The sequence below is a fragment of the Peromyscus eremicus genome, chromosome 4, assembly GCF_949786415.1.
Source record: "Peromyscus eremicus chromosome 4, PerEre_H2_v1, whole genome shotgun sequence".
NCBI lineage: Eukaryota > Metazoa > Chordata > Mammalia > Rodentia > Cricetidae > Peromyscus > Peromyscus eremicus.
The window spans coordinates 20,466,346-20,479,035 of NC_081419.1; the positions used below are offsets into that span (position 1 = coordinate 20,466,346).

A 12,690-nucleotide genomic window follows, 5' to 3' on the forward strand; every position below is an offset into this window, starting at 1 on the left:
TTTGCTTTCTTTCTTGGGTCTTTATTTGATTTGGATTCCAAGGTAATTGTGGTCTCATAAAATCAGCTGAGCAATGTTCCATCTGTTTCTATTCTGTTGAATAATTTGAGAAGTAATGGCATTAACTCTTCTTGAAAGTCTGATAGAATTCTGCACTAGGCTTATGTTTTTGGTTTGGCTACTTCTATTTCACTAGACTTAAATAACTGTTTAAATTGTGTATATTAACTTGATTTGACTTTGATGAGTGTTATGTATTGAGAAAATTACCCATTTATTTTAGATTTGCCATGAAAGTATGTCTTTATTATTCACTTGATTCCCTCAGTGTCTGTTTTCATTTCTGAATTTGATAATTTGGTCTTCTCTCTCTACCTTTAGTTAATTTGGATAAGGGTTTGCTAATCTTACTGATTTTCTCAAAGAACCAACTCTTTGTTTCATTGATTCTTTATATTGTTTCCTTTGTTTCTATCTTTTTTTTTAAATTTAAGCCTGAGTTTTATTATTTCTTGTTGTCTACTCTTTTTGGGTGTCATTTCCTCCCAAAAAAGTTCTAAAGCTTTCAAGAATGTTGTTAAATTGCTACTATGAGGTCTCAGTTTTGTTTTTGTTTTGTTTTTAATGTAGGAACTTAGTGCTATACACTTAAAACTGCTTTCCTGTTGTCCCATAAGATTGGGGATGTTGGGTAGTCATAAGCATTCAATTATAGAAATTCTTAATTTCTTTCTGGTCCCATTTTTTGTTCAGTAGAGTTTTCTTCTGTTTCTATGACTGTAAATCTGTAAGTTTGTAAGTTTCCTGCTTTTCTGTTGCTGTTGATAGACAGGGTTTCTCTGCGTAGCTTTGTGCCTTTCCTGGAACTCACTTTGTAGACCAGGCTGGCCTCGAACTCACAGAGATCCGCCTGGCTCTGCCTCCCAAGTGCTGGGATTAAAGGCGTGAGCCACCACTGCCTGGCGATATCCAATTTTAATTGATCATGATCTGATATGATACAGGCTGTTATTTCTATTTTCTTTTATTTGTTGAGACGTGCTTTGTGACCACATCCAAATATGTGGTCAATTATGTAGAAATTTCTGTGAAGTGCTGAGAAGAAGGTATATTCTTCTGTGTTTGGCTGAAATGTTTTGTAAATATCTGTTAAGTTCTTTTGGTTTACACTGTCACTTAGTTCACACATTTGCTTAGTTTTTGTCTGAATGACATCTTCTTTATTGGTGACAGTGTGTCACTAAAGTCTCCAACTATCAGTGTGTGAGGTTCAGTATGTGATTTTTGCTGTAGTAGTGTTTCCTTTGTTTGGAGCATAGATGCCATGACTTGAAATTCTTCTTGGTAAATTTTTCCTTTGATGAGTATGTAGTGTTCTTCCTTATCTCTTCTGATTTGTTTAGGTTTGAAGTCTCTTTTGTCAGATATTAAAAGGTTTGCAGCAGTGTTTTTCTTAGGTCCATTTATTTGGAATATTTATTGCCAATCCTTTTCTCTGAAGTTATGTCTATCCTTGATACTAAAGTGTGTTTTATGGGTTTTGTTTTTTTTGTTTTTGTTTTTGTTTTTTTTTTTGGTGTGTGTGTGTGTGTGTGTGTGTGTGTGTGTGTGTGTTTTGGTGTGTGTGTGTATGCATCTTTTTTTGTTGTTGTTTTGGTTTTTATTTATTTATTTTTACTTTTTATGTAGCATAAAATACACCCATTGTATTTGCCTTTTTTTTTTAATTAGGAAATTGAGACCATTGACGTTGAGAGATATCAAATTGCAATGATTACTCCTGTTATTTTTCTCATCACTGTTGTTAGTGCTGTTGTTGGTGCATCAGTGTGGTGGTGATGATGATGATGATGATGTGTATGTGTGTGTGTGTGTGTGTGTGTGTGTGTGTGTGTGTGTGTGTGTGTATGTATGCATTCCTCTTTGACTTAGCTAGTCTGACATTATTTTTTTCCCTGAGTTTTCTTGTATGTAGTTAACCTTTTATTGAAGTTCACCTTCTATCACCTTCTCTAGGGCTGAATTTGTAGATAAACATTGCTTAAATTTGGATATATCATGGAATGTCTTTATCTACTGTGCTTGACAGTTTTGTGAGGCATAGTAGTCTGAGCTGGCATTTGTGGTCTCTTAGAGTTGGTAGCACATCTGTCTAGGATGTTTTGTCTTTTAAAATGTCCATTCAGAAGTCAGGTGAAATATTAGTACTTCTTCTTTCATATGTTTCTTATTCCTTTTTCCTTGTAGTTTTACTATTCTTTCTTTGTTCTGTACATTTATTGCTTTGATTATTATATGTCAAAGGACTTTCTTTTCTGGTCCAGTTCCTTTGGTGTTCTATATGTTTCTTGTACTTTAACAGACATCTGTATTTTAGAGAAAATTTCTATGATTCTTGTAAATATTTTGTGTGCCTTTGACCTGTGTTTCTTTTACTTCCTCTGTTCCTATTATTCTTAGGTTTGGTTGTTTTATAGTTTCCCAGATTTCTTCATTATTTTGTGCCAGGGGTTTTTATATTTAACCTTTTCCTTAACCAATATATCTATGTCTTCCATCATGTCTCCAGTGCCAGGGATTCCTTCTTCCATCACTTGTATGATGGTGGTGAAGCTTGCCTCTGTGGTTCCTAACTGAGTTCCTAAATTTTTTAATTTTTAAATTTCCTTAATTTGGATAGATTCTATTTCCACTTTCATGTCCTGAGCGATTGTATTCATTTCCTTCCACCGTTTGTTTATTCACTTCCCCTTTGAGGACCTCTATCATATTCATAAAGGCTGTTTTAAGTTCTTTTATTTTACTTTAGCTATGTTTGAAAATTCAGGGAGGGCAAGGTATAAAACAAGCAAGAAGTCTAGGGGAGGTCTATTTCATATTGTCATCCATCTTTCTCTTACTATTCTCTCACGACTCATCTCTTTTCCTCCAAACTGATCTGCTTACCATTTAGCTGTATGTGAGTCAGCTTTTCTATTGTGACATTTGCTCCTAAATGACTGTGTAATGATTTGTCATTGTGGCCACTTCTGCTTGCTCATGTACAAATTTCATTAGAACTCAAACAGGATAACCCGTGTGCTTTAGGAAACTCTCAGTTCTTTGTAGGAAATAATCAAGTGTGGCATTTACCCACCTTGGTATGAACATTGGTTTAAATGAGCTGTACATTCCAAGATCTTTGTGGACTCATATTTTTCTCATGTACAATAATTTCTATTTTTCACAATCTATACATTTTCCTCTCCCACAATGACTTAGTAGCTTACACCTATAGACATTCTTGGGGTGAAGAAGATAAATCATTGCTCTTCTTTCCAGGTTAATCCTCAGGTGAGGAAGAAAATTATATTTCCTATCTTTTTTAATTTTATATTTGCTGACAGGCATTTATTAGAGCTTCTTCCAAAGAATTGACATTTTTCTTCCTGTATTTTCCCAAATATTAAAGTATTATTACTTGCCAGAGACTTTCATAAGTGATAATGAAAAAAGGTGGTTCTTTCCTATGTTATATTATGAACTCAAAGACTAAAATAAAGTACCATTTTCAAAACTACAATAATAAAAAATATATTGATTGTTAAGAAAAACAAACATGTATCTTTTAGAAAAGGCTTTTGAGAGTAAGTTTTACTAGAATTGGATCTACCTCTGGGATAGTTTAAAGGTGTCAGGATAGTTTTAAATGCAAGGCATATGAAGGTGGTGGTACTGTGGAACAGGAGAGGAGTTCTGCACAGCTTGTGGAAAAAGGAAGTCAAAGCTAAAGCAGGAGGATTGCCATTAGTTCAAGCTAATGTGGGCTGTGTAATGAGTACCAGGTTAGCTAAGACTACCTAGCAAGCACAGGAAGACCCCACTTATCTCCAATAAAGCAAGACTTCCAGACTACGTTAGGTGAAAGTGAAAGTTTTAGACCTCCTAGTCTAAAACTAGATCTCAGAAAACAGTCAGATTTTTCCTAAACATAAAGGGGCTATGATTTCATCTTTGAGGCCTTTATTATTGACTTATCTACATTGTACACCTAGTTTCCTCAGTGTTTATAATGAAAGAATGTTGAATTTTATTAAAATCCTTTCCTGTCTTTATAAAAATCATCACGTTTTTATCATTTTGTTGTCTCAGCGTACTATTGTTATTGATTTGCATATGATGAGTAATCCTTGCTTCCTTAGAATAAATCACACTTGACCATTGTCAATAATTTTTTAACAAGCTGTTGGATTTAGTTTGTAAGTGTTATGGTAAGAACTTTTGAATCTATGTTCATAAAATGTATTGGCTCATAGTTGTTTTGTTGTTGTTGTTGTTGTTGTTGTTGTGTGTGTGTGTGTGTGTGTATTTTCCTGGTTGTGACTTACAATTAAGCCTCACATGTATAATGATCATTCATACTTTGAACCAAGTATTTAAATCATTAACATTTCACAATTCACATTCCTTTCATCCTTCCCACATTTATATATATTCAAGAATATTTTAACATGAAATGGCATTGGAAAATTTAAGTGTCATACAAATAATAATCCATTGGTATGTTTAAACCACATGAAATATCGTTATTTAATTAAATATATTATTTGGCAAAATGAGCTTTCAAAGCTCTATATATTGAATTTAAGTCTATATATTGAATTTAGGTAAGACTAAACTTATATAAAACTTTTTCCCATTCTCTGTTTTTTGGAAACATTATTTATTGCTTAGAAATTCTATTTGTTCTTCAAAAAATTCCCTGCATTCTGAATTTAAGTTATGCTATCTTTTCTATAACTTTTATTCTTTAAGAATTTTATAAATATATTTTGAATATATTCATTCTCCTCTACCAACTCCTTCTGGCCTTTTTTTTCTTTCAAGATTTCTTTGTTTTAATTTTACATGTATGAATGTTTTGACTGCATGTATGTATATGCATCTTACTATGCAGTTTCTATAAAGACTAAAAGACAGAGTTAGATTTCCTTGAAACTGTAGTTACAGGCAGTTGTAAGCAAGTGCTCTTACCCATCAAGGCATCTCTCCAGCCTCAAATTACATTTTCTTAAGAATAGTAACATTATAGCAAACGAAAAGTAACTTTTGAGATTTTATTAAGTGCTATTATGAACTCATAGATTTTATGCTTATTTGGTTTTCTTGCAGACCACAAGAATATATTATAGCGATTCAGCTGTGTATTAAAGCTATACTTTGACCAGCCAAGGGTCTGTCATATGGGAAGCCATTTATCATGGAATATTTGGTGTTATCCAGTTTTTAATATTTCAGCTGTCTTCTGCTATGAAACTCTTACATGCTCAAATACTTCCAGACTATTTTGGCAAACAGGTAAGCTTCTCAGACACTGTTCCACTAGGTAACTAACTCCCCCGCTGAGTCTAGGAGACAAACAGGCTCCTAGATGCGTAGCATTGTTTCATGTTCAAATGAAGCTTAGACCATGCTCTTCCCTCAGGCTAGGGGTATGGCAGAGAGATTAACTGAGGACAATAAGGGCTTTTTGCATAACCAAGTGCACTAAGGACCAGAGCGGAATTCCAGAAGCAGACACAGAACCAGGTGGCCAGAGAGAAGAGAGACAGACAGAGGTTCAGTAGAGGCAAAGCAGATCTTTGTGGGGTTTATCAGGGCCAAGCATAAGGAGCCAGGAAAGAAACAGATGGAGGACAAAGGAACAGAGGACGAAGATCAGGTCAAAAGAACAGGAGCTTACTAAAACTATGAGGACAGGAAAACTGGGCACCGAGAGGAGCTGAATGTGAGGACAGGGCTAAAGCTGTATAAATAGAATTTTGTCATAGAGGAATAAAGTTTACAGACAAAAGAGCGTGGCGTACATAGATTCCTTTCCCTCAGATACCCCACGCCATACGTGGCTTTCAGGACTCTTGGAGGAATTTTATCAGGGCAGGAACTTGGGAAAATTCTGTTAGGGTTTCAGTTCATTATAGCAACTTATTTGTTCCCTTTGTCAGTGAAGGCCCTTTCAAGCTTGTCTCTACGCCCTGTGCTCACTGGCCCTTTAGTCTTGTGTGCTCACATTCTAAAATGTTGTTAACATTTCATGTTGTGAAATTCTTTTCTCAAACCTAGAATTCCACATTCCCCACAGTAATAATTGGGAAATGATCTTCATAAGTGTTCACTGTGAACACTCGAGTGAGCATTACTACTGGATTTCTCTTTGTTTTATACTGTTTTTAGAAGTAGATAGTTTAGAAAAAAGAAATATTAAGCAGGATCTCATACTGATATTTTAAAATTTATTTATTTTTTGTTGCTGTATTTACTGCCAGTCAACCTAAGTTCAATACCTGGAGCCCCCGTTGGGAAAGCAGAGAATAAACTCTGACCACATCTGTATCATGGCATGTGTTCACCATCCTTCCATATGCACGATAAACAAAAACCAATAAAAATGTAAGTAAATATTTTAAAAGATAATTATCTATGCAGGCAACAGAGATATGTACTTGACATTAAATTAAGCTAATCCAAGCTTTAATGTTTATTTCATGTTGTTTTGAGAAGATATTATTAAGAGCACCTAACGCTGAGTATGTATGTATACATAGAATTAAAGTTCCCCAACTTTCCTACTTACTAGTAATATTATCTTTATGCAATTGTCCTTTCTAGCATTGTGCTAAATTCTCTTTTTGTTCATTTGCCTCACTGTCTTTATCAAACAAAATGTTGTTGTAGACTTTAAAGAAAAAAATAGAATTTACTATGGACTACACTGTCTGTTAGTGAAGACCATAATAAAGAATAATTTACTGAGAGCATTGCCTTGATGACACTTAGTAATTGGAAACATTTCCAACCAGGAAAATACTATGCCCAGGAATTTAGTGAATGAGATGAATGCTATTAGTAAACATATTTACTCTGACATGAAAAATATTTTGGAAAGATTTACACTAAAATTAGATTTTGACTCTTCTATATTTTGAACATCTAGTGGTAACATACAACAAGCACTTATAAGGCTCAAGGAAGTTTGAAGTGGCTGAAGCAAAATAAAAATCAAAACATTGCCATGGCATGGGTAAGTTAACATGAGATACAGTCTCCTGACTTGGGAGGGTTTAGGACATTTTTAAATGATAGATGCTAAACAAGTATGTGGCTGGTCAATGTAAACTATATAGTCTCCTCGTAAAATCCTGTAAAGGAGATTAGATTTTGATTTAGGAATAGCCTTGAATGAAATGGATAATTTCTAACTTCTCTTGAGATATTTTGCAAATCTAAAGTTCCCATTTGGTGGTCTTGAGGTAAGAAGTCACACATGATTTTGGCCAAACACTGTATTCCTAGCTGTAATTAGGATGGATTTTCCAAAATGGTGAGAAAATGAAAGTATCTGCCCTTGTAAGAATGGCAGACTGGAAAAGCCTTACTTTTTATGCACTATTGCCCAAACAGTAGAGGTATGCTATGCTTTTCTCTCAGAAAGGGAATCAGTGGATGCTTAGGGAAATTAGAAATAAAACAAAAACCTCTAAAGCTTTAAGGAAGATCCTGTACAGTCTAAATTCGATGGGATGTTGTTTATGACTAGCAAATATGTGTAATTGCCTAGGAGGCAAAACGTATCTATAGCAGTACTATGTGAGTGAAGGAGCAATGACTTCTATAATGAACTGAAAGCCTCTTTTCCTCTTAGGCTTACTTACATCCCCTGTTTTCCTCCTGAACAATTAAGAAACAAAGAAAATCCTTTAAAGTGATTGCTCCTGAACTTACCTCAGGTGATACAAGCCAAAAGCTGGTATCATTTCAGTAGGATTAGTTTTAACGCTTCATGGAGTCACATGATACATAGCAGGGAAGCCTAGGCACAATTCAAGCTTGCAGAGCTGTCCAGAGAAATCATCTCCTATTTTCATCTAAAGCATAGATCCTATAATAAATGGATTCTGATCCATCATCTTGGGGAATCTCAACCCATGATTTCATGAAAATCGATGACCCACCGTAAAGTTTATAAGACTGTAGCCACTGAAGAAAGAAATACTTTAAAAATGCATAAAATATTAGTAAGAGCTATAAATACTCCAGCAAGTTTATGAACAAATTCACAAATGTTGCCATTTGAGACACCAGCCACAGGGAAGAGGATTTCCAAGCATCGTATTCCCTGATCAGATATCCAACAGTGGAGAGAAAAACCACTACAGAATTAGTTTTCAGTAGTAGCATAGTTATTCTGTGAGGACTGCACAGCATAACACGTAAATTAAAACTTCCTCAGGGCATCCAGAGCAGGGTGCACTCCAGAGCTGCCCTTGGTCACACTTACTGTACTGAATGATGATTACCCTGTATGAGACCTGATTTGCCTCTCTGTGTGTATTCACGGAGATCCCTACCTCATCAGAGCCATCTGCACAGTCAAACTCTCCATCACACCAGAACCTTGAGGACACACAGTCTCCATTGCTGCAGAGAAAGTCTTTCAGTGTACAGGTCTGTGGCTCTGGAGATGGAAAGAAAGCATGGGGTGAGTATGTTTTAATCAGCTGCATCCCAATCAACGTGAAGAGGTAGGAGGAAAAAAAAAGACGTTTGGGCAAGCAGAAGCAATGAGATCATATGGGGGCAAGTCTCATGAAGAATCTATGGGACATAATATACTAATTTTCAAATGTAATTTTAAAGTCATTAATAAAAGCAACATGATAGGAAAACTAGGCATTGATATTGACTTTTAATTATGTATGCTAGGGATTTTATTTACCTAATTTTGTCATAGGAGAATCCAGGGTTCATAGGACAAGAAGGGTATATAAACAGCATTGGGAATGGGTGGGTAGGCTTTCTTTAAAAAACAAACAAATAAACAAAACTAGCTTACTTGTTTGTGTAATTGTTACCTTTTCCCCTGTTTGATATACCTGTCAATTTTGAAAAACTGCTCACCATTGATTTAATTTTAATTGGTCATATTTCCTTTAGGACTGAAATAAAATAGCATGCCTTCATTCTTTACCTCAGCCTTAGAGGGGGGTGTTTTGTCACAATGTTGAGGTCAGATTTCAGAGCTTGGTTCCTGGAAGTGATCACTGTAATAGTTGGGCATCACCCTTCTCCAAATGGGAGTCTTGGATGAGAAAAATCAGCCTCTGTTTTCTCTAATTTTTGTCTTCTTAAAATGTTTTATTTATATATTTTAACATTATTGATTATATAATCCACTTTTAGGTATTACATAAATAAATACATTTTAAGCATATTTCCAGTCATTGTCTTTGCAGCTATGGCCCATGCAATCTTATCCTTGTCCACGTGAAAGAGGAATAAGTAATAGATATCTAGCCTGAGGAACACATACATGGAGACTTATGCTCTCCATAATCACTACGAGCAGCTTATCCTTCTATTAGAAATAACTCTACTTGAGCTGTTCAACAATACAGCCTTCTTTAGACATCTCTTTCTATGAGCTATTCAGTCTCTGAGCATTAGAAGTGCTTGGCTGGGGTCATAACTCAAACATTTTTGTAAACAGGAACTATGGAGCACTGTGGTAATATCACATTTAGCAAAGAGTACTTTGTTCTGCTTTAGAATTGACCATATCTCAGCATATGACATTTAGTCGATAAATAAAACAAAATGTGATTCAGAGGAATGGGAACAAGTAACTATCTGGGCTTAATAGTATATACCTACAATTCCAAGTTTGAGTCCAACTTGGAGAGTATAGCACATTCCAGCCTAGCTTGCCCGCATAGTAAAAGCTTGACTCAAGGAAAAATAAAGCATAACAGCAACAACAACAAAAACAAACAAACGAACGAAAGACCCAGAAACCAAAGCAAACAACAACAAAAACAGACTTTTTTTCTTTTTAAAATTTGTATTATTTATTTTATGTGCATTGGTGTTTTGCCATGGATATCAGGTCCCCTGGTACTGGAGTTACAGACAGTTGTGAGTTGCCATGTGGGTCCTGGGAGGTGAATCCAGGTCCTCTGGAAAAGCAGCCAGTGCTCTTAACTGCAAAGCCATCTCTAGGAGCTGTGTGGTGGTGGCACATGCCTTTAATCCCAGCACTCAGGAGGCAGAGCCAGGTGGATCTCTGTGAGTTCGAGGCCAGCCTGGGCTACCAAGTGAGTTCCATGAAAGGCACAAAACTACACAGGAAATCCCTGTCTCGAAAAACCAAAAAAAAAAAAAAAAAAAAAAAAAAAAAAAAAAAAAAAAAAAAAAAGTCATCTCTAGGCTAAAATGGATGTTTTCTAACAGGTCTTTCTGATCCTTTGTGTAGTTGGCATTATTATAACAAATTCTTCTCATGTCTTTAGAGGATACACACACACACACACACACACACACACACACACACACGCACACACTAAATGCTTAGAAACTACATAGAGGGCTGCAGAGATAGCTCAGTGGTTAAGAGCACTGACTGCTCTTCCAGAGGTCTTGAGTTCAATCCCCAGCAACCACATAGTGGCTCACAACCACTTGTAATGAGATCTGGTGCCCTCTTCTGGCCCACAGGGACACATGCAGGCAGAATACTGTATACATAATAAATTAATAAATCTTAAAAAAAAAAAAGAAACTACATAGGAAACATTCACATACATGTGCTTGAGTGTGAACAGGATTCTTTATGCTGCTGTTATAACTTGTGCTTACTCTATTTAAAAATAAATATATTTCCTATGAACTAAACGGATTCCTAGACTTTGACATATTTTACTGTATGGAGAGTTGTAAAGTTCTGACATAATATTATAAATAAGTTATACAGTCTGTTAGAGGCATTTGCTTAGTAGTTTCACAGTAAAATAAATTTAGAATAATTTTTTGTTTTGTTTTGTTTTGTTTTGTTTTTCGAGACAGGGTTTCTCTGTGTAGCTTTGCGCCTTTCCTGGAACTCGATTTGGAGACCAGGCTGGCCTCGAACTCACAGAGATCTGCCTGGCTCTGCATCCCGAGTGCTGGGATTAAAGGCGTGTACCATAGGATAAAATCTTTATCCTAAATCATTTGATTTGATGCTCCAGTAAAGAAGAGAGATTACTATTTGTCATGAAGATATGTTTAATTGACAATGGAAATTCTGAGTATTTTGGACATGCACTAAAATTTACATGTATCTATAAACAGCACATGTATCTATAAACAGCAATGATGGTACCGCCACATGCATACAGGTGCCATTGAGGAACAGAGTACATAATATTTTTCTAATGCTGATTTACATGGCAAAGAACATGTACTTGTCCTTAGATAGCTGAAAACAAAAGTCTTTTAAATACATTTAAATCACTTATTTTTAAAATTCCAATCACTTTATAAAATCTTTAAGCCTTTCACATAAAGTAGAACAATTTTCGGATTTTTGGCCAGGTAGCATTATTTGTGCATATTAGAACTTCAGCAGTGGAGTGGCTGTTCCTGGCGGCTAACGAAACCTATCAGGAAAGAGAGTCTGGATGGAGCCTTTTTCCCCAGAATTACTAAAATCTCGTTCCCATCCTGTGTCTCATATAAACTGTATATCTATCCAGAGTGTGGATAGGAACCCAGCCCATAAACTATTTACAATGTTTTCTGTAAATCTGCCCAGGCACATTGACCACCATAAAGCTTCTATGGGGTCCCTTTTTCCTGTTTTCAAAATAGCAGTGAACCATGGGGGTTACCACACAGAATGGCTAGTTCTTTATATATGAAGGGAGGCAAAAACACAGCCTCAGCATTGAAAACTGCTTTCAGAACCACCCTTCATGAAAAGAAGACACTGAAGTTCAAGAAGTAAATCGAAGTTCCGAACCATAGACTTCACAGGACAGCATGGATATGCAGTCTCCAGATTCTCTACCAAGCATCAGTTACTCTATATTCAACCAAAGTTATATTAGTTGGGTGTCAGTAAGTTAGGATTGTTACATTTATTGTAAAGGATATGCCATAAAATATTTTGATATATATTCAAAGTGAAGACTCTATAAATTCAAATAAACTAGAGGCAGCTAGTCAATGTACAAAATAACTAATTTTGTGATAAAATTACAGGGCATTTAAGAAAAGAAAATTAGCTAATTAATTCAAAATACATTAAATAATTTTTTTACCTACATTGATTATGTAGCAAACATCAGTGGCTTATATCACATTTTTATTGATAATAAGAAAATGGTGAGACATTTCAGGCATTTTTTCAAGACTGGCTTGGATTATGAAATGGTTCCAATGACAGTGACATTTCCTTGATTTTAGAGTAGAGATCATTGCTAAAGCAATACCCATTGAACACTTAGCAAATGAAATGATCAGCAGATGAGGATCAATGACTGTAGACCAGTTATCCTTTGTGAATGTAAGAATGCAAAAACATATTTGACTTCACACACAGCTGGAAATTAATGGCTCCACTACATTTGAATTATCCTCATGCATACAACTGAAGTTTTTGTAACCTAATTTAAAACAAAATACACTAAGTCAGATTCATAAGCAAAGCAATCCAAAAGAGAATGTAAGAGTATGTGGGTGTTTCTTAAGTACAAAGCAAACCAAAAGAGAAATTAAGAGTATGTGGGTGATGTTTCTTAAAAGTAAAATTGATTTACCATTTCTTATATGTTTTGTTCCTTAATATATGATTAACAGGAAGTGCTGAATATGCATCAAAGTGTACATTAATGG

At 35.3% G+C, this 12,690-nt stretch overlaps 1 protein-coding gene across 1 annotated transcript in view; it reads right to left on the reverse strand.

Annotated features, from left to right (window-relative positions):
- The window catches only part of Lrp1b (LDL receptor related protein 1B), a 1,617,914-nt gene that overhangs the window by 163,561 nt on the left and 1,441,663 nt on the right, over positions 1-12,690 (reverse strand). The window contains exon 68 of the mRNA XM_059258831.1: positions 8,388-8,494. Coding sequence (XP_059114814.1) covers positions 8,388-8,494 — 107 coding nt within the window. The remainder of the gene's footprint in view (positions 1-8,387; positions 8,495-12,690) is intronic.